Consider the following 13,276-nt stretch of genomic DNA (forward strand, 5'->3'; position numbering starts at 1 on the left):
AGCATCAGCGGGGTGATGAGGGCAGCACTTTCCCCTGATCAGCCTGGTTGCCTCCTGCAGAGGGAGGCCAGACTGCAGCTTAGGCCCACTCCCTGTGGGGAACGGGCCTAAGCTACCAGTAGGACATCCCCTGAGGGATACCGGATTGGAGAGGGTGCATGTTGGGCTGAGGGACCCTCCACCCCCTGCACAAATTTCGTGCACTGGGCCTCTAGTCTATAATAATAAAAGCATAATATGCTAATTAGACCAGACTAGTTGTTGAGTGAATAGGGTAGCATGCCTCAAAGGATAACAGATTGCTATATAGTGGTCCAGAGCCATGGCCAACGGGACTCCTGATTCAATACCCTGAAATGTGTGGGTGAGCCACATCTGGAAAAGGCAAGCATCAAAATTCATATCTGGCAAGTGGAACCAAAAAATACCTTGCATCTTAGGGACAATGCTGGTGCTAAGTGCAATGTCTGTGGCTTCTAACATGGCCAAGAAGACATATATAGGCTCATGGAGACTGGGTTCAGATTTGAGGATGAGCAAAAGTAGAGAATTTCCTATCAAAGCAATGAGGTACATAACACAATGGAATCCCAATCCAGCACTGTATAGTTTCCAAGCCAAGGATCCCAATAAAGGTCAGCACAGAGGACATGAACATGGTGCCATTTGGACTGGGCATGGCAGGTCAGGGTCCTTCCTTGCAAAGGAGCCAAATTTGGCAAACTGTGATTCTCTGTACTGGTCTATGACCTATTCTCAACCAGTCACACAAATATTGAATGACAGAAATAGGAGAATCAACCTCAGCAGTTTATTTAGCATTTTTTAAATGAATGAGACAATGGACACTGGCCCAACAAAAAGTTTTACCAGTATATACATTAGCAAAATCATCTGCCCACTCAGTGATACCCACATTGCAAAGACTGAGTATTTGGACACCTATGCCTATGATGGGGCCAACGTGATCAGGCTGCTTGGTGGTGTTCTTCCTCCCCCATTCCATCTTCTCTTTCTTCTTCTAACCTGTTCATGGAAATCAGAAAAAATAAAAAATAAACAAACATTGGAATGATACTTTAGACAGAGAAACACCAAAATCCACTATACCTTGAGCCCCGCTTTTCTCTCCTCCTCACTTCTCTCTTTTTAGCATCACTTTAGACAAGCAGGGCTGGTATTTCTATAGAACATACCAACATTTCTTTGATAAATTATTGATTGAAGGCTTTCTTTCTAGCATTGTGATTCCACCAATAAAACTACCTCTCCTTACCTTGAACTTCCTTCCCACCAAGGAATTTGCAAATATGACATTCATGCAGGGCCCAGACTCCATCAAGATAGACATTGGCAGCTGCATAATTTTGTTTATTACCATGGCAATTCTAATTCAGGAAACAAATCTTATATATAAATTTCTCTTAGATAAGCACCCACAGCTCCTCACATAGTCTGTTTTCCACACAATAAAGTGAGGAAAGCTAAAATATTAGTTAATAAAATTAAAAGGATTAAAGAGTACCTGGTAAGAGAAGAGAGACTTTTATTGTTTCACCAAAAGAGCAATGAAGAAGATGCTGAAGTGTTTAGACATAAGATTAATGAATGAGATTGGAAGCCTAGGTCCCTATATGTAGGAAGTGTTGACAGACATAATCCTTATATTGAAATCAGAGTTGCTTTCTGTTGAAGAGAATCAGAAAGCCCAACTTTTAAATCTTCTGTGAAACCTGAAACAAGACAAATATGAGTGGGTCTCTTTGAGAATTGTCCAAGATATTTCAAGGAGAATAATGACAAGCATATAAGTACATTCAGGTGGAAGTGACTGGGGAGGCAGCAGAGACAGAAAGACTCCAAAGTTTTCATTGCAACACAAAGTTTGTTGCTGTGAACAGTTCATACTTTCCAGTAACTGAATATAAGTAGGAAACTACAGTTCAGTTTTAGGGCTGACAAGAGTATGCATCTATGAATGTATTTGTTAAAGTGAGAGCAATGACGTTTCTAAGTGTTTAGTTGTCTACATCTAAATCAAATTATCTATCCCTTTTCTGTGTTTTTACCCTAAATATTTCAAAACATTTCTCCATAAATCCAAGTCAACATCCAAATATTATCCTGAGTTCTTCACTGGCCCCCAACAACCCAACAAATAAATTTCAAATTTTAAATGTTAAGGAGAATATTCTACCAAATCACCCTCTCAAAACAGAATTATTTAGCATAGCTTCCTGGCTGATGACTGTATGTAGGTTGATGCTTTTTCACACCTGTCTGCCTAATTATTGTACAGCTCTCTCTCTTAGAAAAACCTCCTTATATTAGGGGAACATGTTGCCTGTAACCACCATCCCCCTTTTTGAATTATATAGCTTCAGATAAGATACTACAAAGATTCAAGTCATTTATTATCCTATCCTTTTCAAATATAATGTATTCAGGTCTACCTAACTTGTCCAATAACATGCTTCTAATTTTCTTTTACCTCTCAATTTTCAAAAGCAGATTCTTCAATGTATTGAATTGTATTTCCTAAAAGTTCCAAGTTGGACTCTATCAAAAATAAATTTGTACTCTTTACTTTTATAAAATAAATTTATACTATTGGATTCACTTATGCTTGCACTTTAAGATATATATTATTATGTCCACTTGATCTAGTATACATTTCTAGCTATCCACTTACTCATTGTGCAGGAATAACTGGGAAGTGACTCCTACAGGAGAAGGTCGTTCTTTGCTGGTCCCAGCTATAGAAGATTTGTGTTTTCTAACATAATTTTTCCCCGATGACCAAACTTCATCAGCCTCTTAAATATCCTAAGAGATATTTTCTTACTCCCTAGGCAAAGAAGGAGGTTTAGGGCCAGAAGAGTAAACATCATTTCTTAGGACAATGTTCTTAATTCCCTAGAGACCTGGTATATCTATTCTCACCAGGAGATGGCAGTGTCTAAACATCTTCTCACAGAGCCAGAGATTGGGATTCAATTTGCTCTCACTGTGTGACTAAGAAATGGAACATAAAGTGGGGGAGTGCATAGCTCAGGGATCCATTCCTTGCCTGAAAAAACTGTCAGCTTTATCTCATGCTTTTTAAGGAAAGAATTGGAAACCTTAAGTGAAGGAAACAAGTCAGTAGGCATGCTTCTATGATGGGAAGTCTCTATTGGCTGACATAGGGTAGATAGTAAGTCAACTCGATACTTTAATTTCCACAGGTTTGCTCTTCTATGACACCCCAATCCATACATCAATAGCTTTTTCTATTAGAGATAAAGTTTTCCTGCCTCAAATATAATCATAATTGGAATAAAAATCCTTCAAGAACAATCACACATCTGACTTATTCCAGAGTAATGAGACTGGGTTGACAGGTGGGAGAGTACATAATTGAGTTCAGGACTGGTGGGATAGAGGGGTTATTATTAGAAAAGCTGGTAATGAAGAATTATGGGGATAAACATGGAAAACATAAGACTTACTGGCCAATTGTTGGGAGTCAGTTCTACTCTTACTAGATGCCTGAAGAATATTGTCAATTCCTGATATCACTATCACTCATCCTTTATCACATATCACACACAACTCTTTTCTTGTCCCCAGACTCTGGTCTCAGTCTCTTGTGTTTGTGCTCTTCAATGTTTCCTCTTTCTATCTGCACCCCTGCAACAGCACCAAATCAATGTCATGAACCCTAATTCATTGGCTGGGGTTATCTGCCAATACATGGACATCTCTGAGATAGCCTTTCATGCTTTTCTTCTGTCTTGGCAATACAGACAGTCTTCTTCTTCTGAAAGTCTGTCTGAGATCAGGTTGCTGTATTCATCCTCCAATAAAACTCACAGCAAGGTTTGTATTTTCAGGGGCACAGCATAAATTTATTGAGCTCAAATGAGGAAAAAATTGCTAGCCATCAATTTTAATGTTCCATAATGAATGTGAAGAGGAGTTATAAACATGAACGAGGGGTTTTCTAACCACTAGCTAAAACCATGAGGGACCAAATGTATTTTTTAAAATATATTTTTATCGACTTCAGAGAGAAAGGAAGAGGGAAAGAGAGATAGAAACATCAATGATGAGAGAATCATTGATTGGCTGCCTCCTGCATGCTCCCTACTGAGGATCGAGCCTGCAACCTGGGCATGTGCAATTGACCAGAATCAAACCTGGGACCCTTTAGTCGGCAGGCCAATGCTCTATTCACTGGGTCAAATGGACTGGGCCCAAACATTAATTAAGCCCTTTGGGTTCATCCAAATCTAATATCTATGAAATCATTTCTACAACTTTCAGTCATCTCCTTGCTCTCCTCTTTTCTTATTCCCCATAGGCTAAATGCAGAGAAATTAACATACAAAAGTTTTCTTTTTATAAGCTGTTATTTTTCTGCCATCCCCATTTACCAAAAAAAAAAACCCCAAATCAAACCTAAAGTCTTCTTAGATATAGGCATGTTCCTCTACCTGAATTCTACTTTAGTAATTTATTTATGACTAGAGGCCCGGTGCACAAAAATTTGTGCACGGGGGGGGGGGGGGGGGGGTTCCTCAGCCCGGCTTGTGCCCTCTCGTAGTCTGGGACCCCTCGGGAGATAACAATCTGCTGGCTTAGGCCCGCTCCCGTGTGGCAGAGGGCAGGCCCAATCCCTAGGTGCAGCCCCTGGTCGGGCTCAGAGCAGGGCTGATTGAGGAGTTGGGGTGCAGCCCCTTGTCATGCACAGAGCAGGGCGGATCAGGAGGTTGCAATGCCACCCCTAGTCATGCTCAGGGTAGGGCCGATTAGGGGGTTGGGGCACCGCCCCCTGTCACGCACAGAGCAGGGCCCATCAGGGGGTTGGGGAGCTCCCCCCTGTCACTCACAGAGTAGGGCCTATAGGGGAGTTGGGGCACCGCCCCATCACACACAGAGCAGGGCAGATCAGGGGGTTGGGGCACCGCCACTGTCACACTCAGGGCAGGGCCGATGGGGAGGTTATGGCTTTACCCCGTCACACACAGAGCAGGGCCCGTGGGGGGGGGGGGGGGTTAAGCGCCGCACCCTGTCACACAGAGCAGGGCCGGTCAGGGGGTTGGGGAGCTCCCCCCTATCAGGCACAGAGCAGGGCTGATCAGGGGGTTGGGGCACCCTCCCCTGTCACAAACAGAGCAGGGCGGATAGGGAGGTTGAGGCCCCGCCCCCTGTCACACACAGAGCCGCAGGACGATCAGGGGGTTTGGGCGCTGCACCCGTCACGCTGATCCCTGTGCTGGGAGGCATATTACCCTTTTACTATATAGGATAGAGGCCTGGTGCACAGGTGGGGGCCGGCTGGTTTGCCTTGAAGGGTGTCCTGGATCAGGGTGGGGGTCCCCACTGGGGTGCCTGGCTAGCCTGGGTGAGAAGATGATGGCTGTTTGCAGCTGGTCACACCCCCTTCAGTGTGGGGGTCCCCGCTGGGGTGCCTGGCCAGTCTGGGGGAGGGGCTGAGAGCCGTTTTCAGGCTGGTGGGTGACTGAAGCTCCCAACCTGTCCTTTTTTTCTTTTTTTTTATTCTGGGCCAGCTTTAGCTCTGAGGCTTGGCTCCAGCTCTGAGGCCTCAGCTGCTGAAAGCAGGTATCTGGTTTGTTTGGGTTCTATAATTGTAACACTGTTGTGGTCCTGCTCACTCCAGCTCTGAGATCCTGGCTCGCTGAAAGCAGGGCTGTGCATTTGTTCTATAATTGAAACAATGTTGAGGTCCTGCTGGCTGAATCCCGGCTGGCTAAAAGCAGGTTTCTGGGGTTTTGTATAGCTTCTATATTTGTAACAATGTTTCTAAAACTGCAAGCTCAGGGGACGGCAGCGGCAGGCGGGGAACATTGGCTTCCTCCGTCACTGAAGCAAGCAAGCTTCCTGTTCGCTTCGAGCTGCCTGGTTGCCAGCCGCCATCTTGGCTGGCAGTTAATTTGCATATCGCCCTGATTAGCCAATGGTAAGGGTAGCGGAGGTACAGCTAATTACCATGTTTCTCTATTATTAGATAGGATGTTTTTGAACTTTAAGTTAAGATATAGAGCTATTACTATCAGGCATTGTGAAAATTGGTTGTAGGGTTAACATATTCATCAGATTTGATAGAAAAGTATGACTTTAATAAAATCTAGGTGCTTATTGAGCAAATTCTACCAGGAACTATGCTAATTGTTTTACATGCATCATTTTATTTAATTTCTGTTCATTTGTTTTGTTAATCCTCATCTAAAGATATTTTTTCCATTGATTTTTAGAGAGAGTGGAAGGGAGGGAGAGGGAAAGAGAGAGACTGATGTAAGAGAACACATCAATTGGCTTCAGCATGTGCCTCAAGGGCTGGGGATCAGACCTGTAACCCAAATACTTGCCCTTGACCTGGAATAGAACCCATGGCCCTTCCCTGCATGAACCAATGCCCTAACCACTGACCCACACTGGCTAGGGACATTTTATTTATCTTTAAACCATTTTTCTTTGTGTGATTTTGATAAATGTATATAACTTTTTAAATTTTTTTCATTTGTGTAATGAGATAAATACTATCTAATTTACAGAATTGTCTTGGAAATTACCAATATTTATTGTAATCAAAAGGCTTTTGAACTACCTTAAAAAATTAAAAGACTAGGCCTTGGCTGATATGTCTCAGTTGAGTATCGTCCCATGTATCAAAAGGTCATTGGTTCAATTCTTGGTCAGGGCATATACCCAGGTTTCAGGGCACATATTGGAGGCAATAGATCTTTCACACTGATGTTTCGCTCTCTCTCTATCCCTCTCTCCATTCCTTTTTTCTAAAAATCAATAAAAATATATATGTTTTTTAAATTAAAGACAAGGCTATTAAAATATATCTAAACCCATTTTAATGATTCCACTCAATTGAGCACTTTCAAAGATAGATATATAAAAATAGTAAATGTAATCATTTGAATGAATTAGATAAAAGTAGAAAAGAGAGAAATTATGCCACCCATCACCTTACATAGTTATCATTTTTTCCAAAACAGGAGCCTCCCTTAATTACTTTGTTGACTAAAAATCATTCAAAATTCTATGGTTTATGATGATATTCATGGCTGTTTGTGGAAAGTCAAAATAATTTGGGAAAACAACAACAACAACAAAATGAACCTTGCAAGCCCTGTCTAGAAGAGTAACCTCAAGTTTTTCTTTCCTTGCTACCTTTCTGTGACCAGAAGGTATCTACTACTTAGTGATTTGTGCTACCCAAGACCATTACAAAAGCGTGGGCTTGTTTTTTTAGTCATTTCATCCTAAAACCATTCTTTTCAGATTGCTATTTATTTTTTCTAACCTTAGCTCAATTAAAAATAAAATGGTGTCCTAAAGTCAAATCATTTTTCAACCAAATCATTCTGACCAACTGAAAGTTAGTAATGTTTCATGGCACACATTCAATAAAGATTTAATATTATCACCAATAGTATCTTGTCTTTATTTTTTACTTAAAAAATGTCAAACATGTACTAAGTAAACTGATTATTAAAATGAACTTCTAGCTATCCATCATCCAGCTTCAACAACTATCAACATTATGCCATTCTTGTATCTTCTATACTTCCACCCACCTGTAACCCAATGATTATTTCTATTGTTATTATTAGTCTTTTAATTATTATTATGAGTTTAGAGTTAAAATTGAGTATATTGAAATGCATAAATTTTAGCAATACCATTTTGACAAATGGATACAATCCTGTAAGTTGCATTTAACATACTACAGAGTATTTTTATCAGACCAAAAAATTCCTCATGAGTTTCCCCAGTCATTCTTCCACCTCTACACTGTTCTGTTGTTCTTGACACTAAATTAGTTATATTTGTTCTTCAACTTCATATAAAGATAAAAATACAATACATATTCTTTTGTGTCCTGATTCTTTTCACTCACAAATATATATCACTAAATTTTGCATATCTGGAAACAAAAGCCTCCCAGGCAGGAAGCATTCTACTTATTTTCAAGGGGAAAAGAATGAATTTTATATTCAAGGACTCAATAAACCAATGGTGTCCTCACTAGGGAAAAAACCAGGTCCCATGTCTCTTTTGATAAGCTTATATCAAACTAATGACATTCTCTATTCTCAAGGAAGAAGGGGGGGGCTAGTTTACTTTTCTTCATCTACTAAAGCATATAGCTCATTCATAAGCAACAGAAACTATAGAATTCTTCCCATTTGCAACACTAATATCCAATTAATAGGTCTGATCCAAGTTCCTGTGTTCTTAGGGTATTGTCTGTTTGATTAGACCTCATTCCTCTTTCTAGACAGTGTACGAAAAATGCTATTGCGAATTTCCTTGGTTTTGATGCTGTAGATAATGGGGTTGACCATAGGTGGGAAGAAGAGGTATGCATTGGCCATGATAGTCTGCAGGAGTGGAGGTAAATGCCGTCCAAAGCGGTGAAACAAAGACAGGCTGATCATGGGAACATAATACACAAGCACAGCACAGATATGTGACACGCATGTGTTGAGTGCCCTCCACCGTCCTGCCCCAGAAGCTATTCCCAGTACTGTGTGGAGAATCAGCATATAGGAAACTACAATGAGCAGTGAGTCCAACCCAAATGTGGAGATGACAACAAACAGACCCAGGATGCTATTGGGGCGGGTGTCTGCACAGGGCAATTTGATCAGATCTGAGTGGAGGCAGTAAGAGTGTGAGAGGGTGTTGTGACCACAGAAAGGCAGACCCTTCAGGAGAAAGAGCAGTGGTAACATGAGCATCACACTTCGCAAGGCAATGGTGGCACCCATCCCAGTGATGCGGGGAATTGTCAGGATGGTTGTGTACCGCAGTGGGCTGTAAATGGCCACAAAGCGGTCTACAGACATAGCCAGAAGGACACCTGACTCCATAAGGGTAAAAGAGTGCATGGAAAACATCTGGAGCAGACAACCACCAAAGCTGATATCGTGAATGCCAAAGAGGAAAATGCCTAGCACTGTAGGTATGGTGGAAGCACAGACCCCAAGTTCAACAAGGGCCAGCATGGCCAGAAAAAAGTACATGGGCTGATGCAACACAAGGTCAATTCGGATGATATGTAGAATGATGCCATTTCCTATGAAGATGATGATGTACATCAGGCAGAAAGGGATAGATATCCAGATGTGCTCTGCTTCCAGTCCTGGGATACCAACAAGAGTAAATGTTGCAGGCGTGAATTCAATGGAACCATTGGAAATAACATAGTGAGATTTCACCTGAAGGTATTGGGTTGAAGACTGGAAAATATATAGCACTTGTCAGTTCTTGTACATTAAATTCAGAACTCCGGATAATCATAGTTAAGACATTTTCTTAAAAAGATGAAAAACTTATTTCTTAAAGAAGGAGACATAAAAACCATAGTGTATGGAAGAGAAATCTGATTAGATGTGTGGAAGAGTATTCCCACAAGGGCTACATGCCAAACACAGAAGGCAGTAATAAAATCTCAAGCAGCGTCATTTATGGCAGTGAAAGGCAGTGTTAATGAGCACAAAGACGACGATTTCATGTGAAAATTAGGGACTGAAGGACCTGATAACCTTCTGTAGTTTGTACAGGAGTGACTGAGCAGCAAAAATGATAAAATAGTAGTAAAGAACATTCTTGGTTCTAATATTTTATATACATGTGATCTTGGGGATGTCACATATCTCAGATCCAGGTGTTCAACAGAAACACAAAAATAGTGATATAAGATGATATATATAAATTGTTTACCATTATATTTGGGCCATGTTACATATTTAATGCACTAAATAAGAAAAATAACATATTTGAAAACTGGGATAGTTTCTCCCACTTTTTAATATTTTTCAGTGGTTTTTTTTTTAACTTACCAGTTCACTTTTTCTCCACCTGCTATCCATGGATGATGGGGAAAGCTTTTCTGTACTTTGCAGGAGTGTCAGTATCTCCTGCTGGAACGTGGAGTCAGAGCTGAGTGTAACACCAAAACCATCAGGGTCTCACAGGCTGAATAAGATCATGGTACTGGTTTTCAGAGCTTATCTGTGAACAAGTTTATTACATTAAAACTCTGCTCAACTGTAGCAGAGCATCAGATTAAGACTAGGGGCCAGAAATGGAATTCAGAATGGGGCTCAGAAATGGCAGTGGTGAGTGAGAGTGAATTCTTCCTCTCAAATGGGATGGGGTCCTCGGTTAGGTATAACCAGAGGAGTGCTAATAAATATTTAACAAGCAGTCCTCTGAGTGAAAAATGCCCTGATCTGTACCAGTAACCAATTTATTTGGTTAAATACTTCTACTTTAAAGCTACCACCATAATGCCACTGAATGTAGATCTGAGATGTTTATAATCAGTTTTCCCAAAATGGTACAAGCCAGTATCAGCATATCATGAGGCAAACTACAGTTAGCTAATCCTAGATGTCAGATACATACTCATCCAGATGGAACTGAGAGCAGGCACATCCATCCACGCACCCCCTTTCTTGCTGTTTCCTTCTAATTGGGCTGAGGGCACAGTTTCTATGTCTACTTATATGTGCTTAGCTGACTGTCAGGGGAGGCAAGAGGAGACAGGTCCTGAAGGAGCAATGAATCATGACTATTCTCAGAGCCTTCAGCTAGATTCTAGAGAAGGTAAAAGAATGAGTCTCACTGAAAGGCATGCCAAGAAATACACATAAGTGAATGCATATACAAAAAAGGGGAAAACAACACAAATTTAATTTTTAAAACCTTAAATTATAATTTAGATGTAGAACAATTATTTATATTTTAGATATTTTGAATATGGCTTTCTCTTGTCTTTGAACTTTGTTCATTTTGTCACACACATGTCATACAAAATTTTATGTAGTCAACTTAACATATTTTTATGACATACACTTTTCATTTTTAAGAAGCTATTCCATACACAAAGTCAAAAATACAGTAATAATGGAAGAAATAGAACAGTAAATATAGAAAATGATATAGGAAGATAATAATAAAAGAGAAATAGAAACAGTAATAGTGAAAAAGAGCAATAGAAGACAAAGACAAAAGAGAGAGAGAGAGAGAGAGAGAGAATAAAACTTTAACTTCATTTGGAGTTTGTTTTGAGGACTTGGGTGATTAGGGGTTTTATTTAATTATTCTCAAATATGTAAATAATTTATTTAATGTTATGTATTAATTGGTGGTCTGTTCTTCAACCATTTTGAAGGCTGCATATTCTACTAGTATTTTGAGTTTTATATAAATAAAATATACTTATTGACTGTGTAGTCTGCTCTTTGATCTGCATATCTGTTTTGTCATACCTCATTGATGTAATTATTCTGTTTTTATTGTATATAAATTCACATCTAATTGGTTGTTATGTTTTTAAATTCCTGCTAGTTAACAGAATAGTGGGCTGATCACATTGTAAATAATAAAAGTGTTGAATCACTATATCGCATACCTGAAATAAAGGTAGCCAATGTAAGATTGCATATCAATTATACTTAACTAAAAATAAACTTTAAGAAGTGGAAAAATTCTTGCTAATATTTGCATATTTATTCTTTCAAATAAACATTAACAACCAGCTTTCCAGTGCATAAAGTTACAACCAGCATGTATAAAAACAGAGCAAAGTACTAAATATCTATACTATTAAAAGGGTAATATGCTAATTAGACTGGACGACTTCCAGACATCCTTCCGGACATCCTTCCAGACAAAGCCATGGTGGCAGGGGCTGAGGCAGAGGTGGTTAAGGGAAATCAGGCAGGCAGAGTGTTTAGGGGTGATCAAGTAGGAAGACCAGCACTTAGGGGTGATCAGGTAGGCAGGTCACATGTTAGGGGCAATCAGGTAGGCAGACAGCCCCTTGCAGGGCTGGCCCCACCCCCAAGCAAGTAGTTAGGGTTGATCAGGCAGGCAGGCAGAGTGGTTAGGGGTGATCAGGTAGGCAGGCAGGTAGGGTAATGTTGAATTTATAGATTTTTTGAAGAAAATCCTATATAATAAAAGACTAATATGCAAATTGTCCCCATGGGTGGGAGTTCAACCGACTGGTAGTTAGATGTGCGCTGACCACCAGGGGGCAGCGTGGAACATGGTGGGTATTGGTGATGCGGTGCTGGCAGCGGGCGGCTTTGGAGGCAGTGCTGGCCCTGATGGACCCAGATGAGAGCAGGACCCTGGCAGGATGGTGGAGCAGGTGATTGGGTGGTGCCAGTCCAAGGCAGGTGTGAGCAGGGGGCCCCAATCGCCCTGCTGGTCGCTCCACAGATCAGCCCTGATTGCTGGCCAGCCCTAGCAACCCTACCTGTGCACAAATTTCATGCACCATTCCTCTGGTTATTATTATAATAAACAATATGTAATGTACATTTCCTACATTTATTTTCAGCACATATATATGTTTTTTACCATTTTGAATGAGGTCATTTTCTATTTAATTTTTTATTTAATAATTACTGCTATAGAACATTATTGAATTTTCCTCAAGCTTTATTCAGGTATAACAGATAATCAAAAAATGTATATATTTAATATGTAAAACCTGGTGACCCAATTTAGGTATACATTGTGAAATATTCACCTACACCCATGGTTGGCAAACTGCGGCTCGCAAGCCACATGCAGCTCTTTGGCCCCTTGAGTGTGGCTCTTCCTAAGCCTTAGGAGTACCCTAATTAAGTTAATAACAATGTACCTACCTATATAGTTTAAGTTTAAAAAATTTGGCTCTCAAAAGAAATTTCAATCGTTGTACTGTTGATATTTGGCTCTGTTGACTAATGAGTTTGCCGACCACTGACCTACACCATGCTAATCAACATATCCATCATTTCATTGCTGTACAAGTTTCCTTTTTCTCTTCTTCTTTAATTGTAGCTAAAATACCCAAGATTTACCCTCTCGGCAAATTTCATGTACATAATATAGTAAACATTATGGGTTTTTAAGTTGTTCTTATAAAACTCTGTTGACTTTCCTATGCTTTATAGATTAAAAAAATCACACCACCTGAAAAATAAATAAATAAAAATTAATAAACAAAATTCAGATTAGTCTCTTTTCTTGTTTCCTGTAGTTCTCTGTTATATATTAGATAAAAAACTCAATTATAACACAGTATTCTGCAGTAGTTTTGACACAGGTTATCCTGGTCTTATTTACTCACTTTACACTTTTGGATACCTTTTCTTAACATTCTGTGCTTTTATGTCATAGAGCTTCATCATATACAAGGCCACTTAGGGCAGAGGAATAACCATGAGGAGGCAGATTTAGACTTTTC

General features: G+C 40.0%; 1 protein-coding gene across 1 annotated transcript; it reads right to left on the minus strand.

Annotated features, from left to right (window-relative positions):
- Positions 1-8,279: 8,279 nt before the first annotated feature.
- Positions 8,280-9,899, minus strand: LOC118664367 (olfactory receptor 51G2-like). Its single transcript, XM_036324386.1, has 2 exons — positions 9,870-9,899; positions 8,280-9,266 (listed from the first exon to the last, which is right to left on the minus strand). Exons 1-2 carry the CDS (start codon positions 9,897-9,899, stop codon positions 8,280-8,282), a joined length of 1,017 nt encoding a protein of 338 aa, XP_036180279.1.
- Positions 9,900-13,276: the final 3,377 nt, after the last annotated feature.

The sequence above is a fragment of the Myotis myotis genome, unplaced genomic scaffold (genome assembly GCF_014108235.1).
Source record: "Myotis myotis isolate mMyoMyo1 unplaced genomic scaffold, mMyoMyo1.p scaffold_m19_p_10, whole genome shotgun sequence".
NCBI classification, from domain to species: domain Eukaryota; kingdom Metazoa; phylum Chordata; class Mammalia; order Chiroptera; family Vespertilionidae; genus Myotis; species Myotis myotis.

Bases quoted from the DNA above. Each gene is read 5' to 3' on its own strand.
- LOC118664367 (XM_036324386.1), bottom strand. From the start codon at position 9,899: ATGGATAGCAGGTGGAGAAAAAGTGAACTG. The intron at 9,267-9,869 runs GTAAGTTAAAAA...TATATTTTCCAG, and splicing joins GGTGGAGAAAAAGTGAACTG to TCTTCAACCCAATACCTTCA.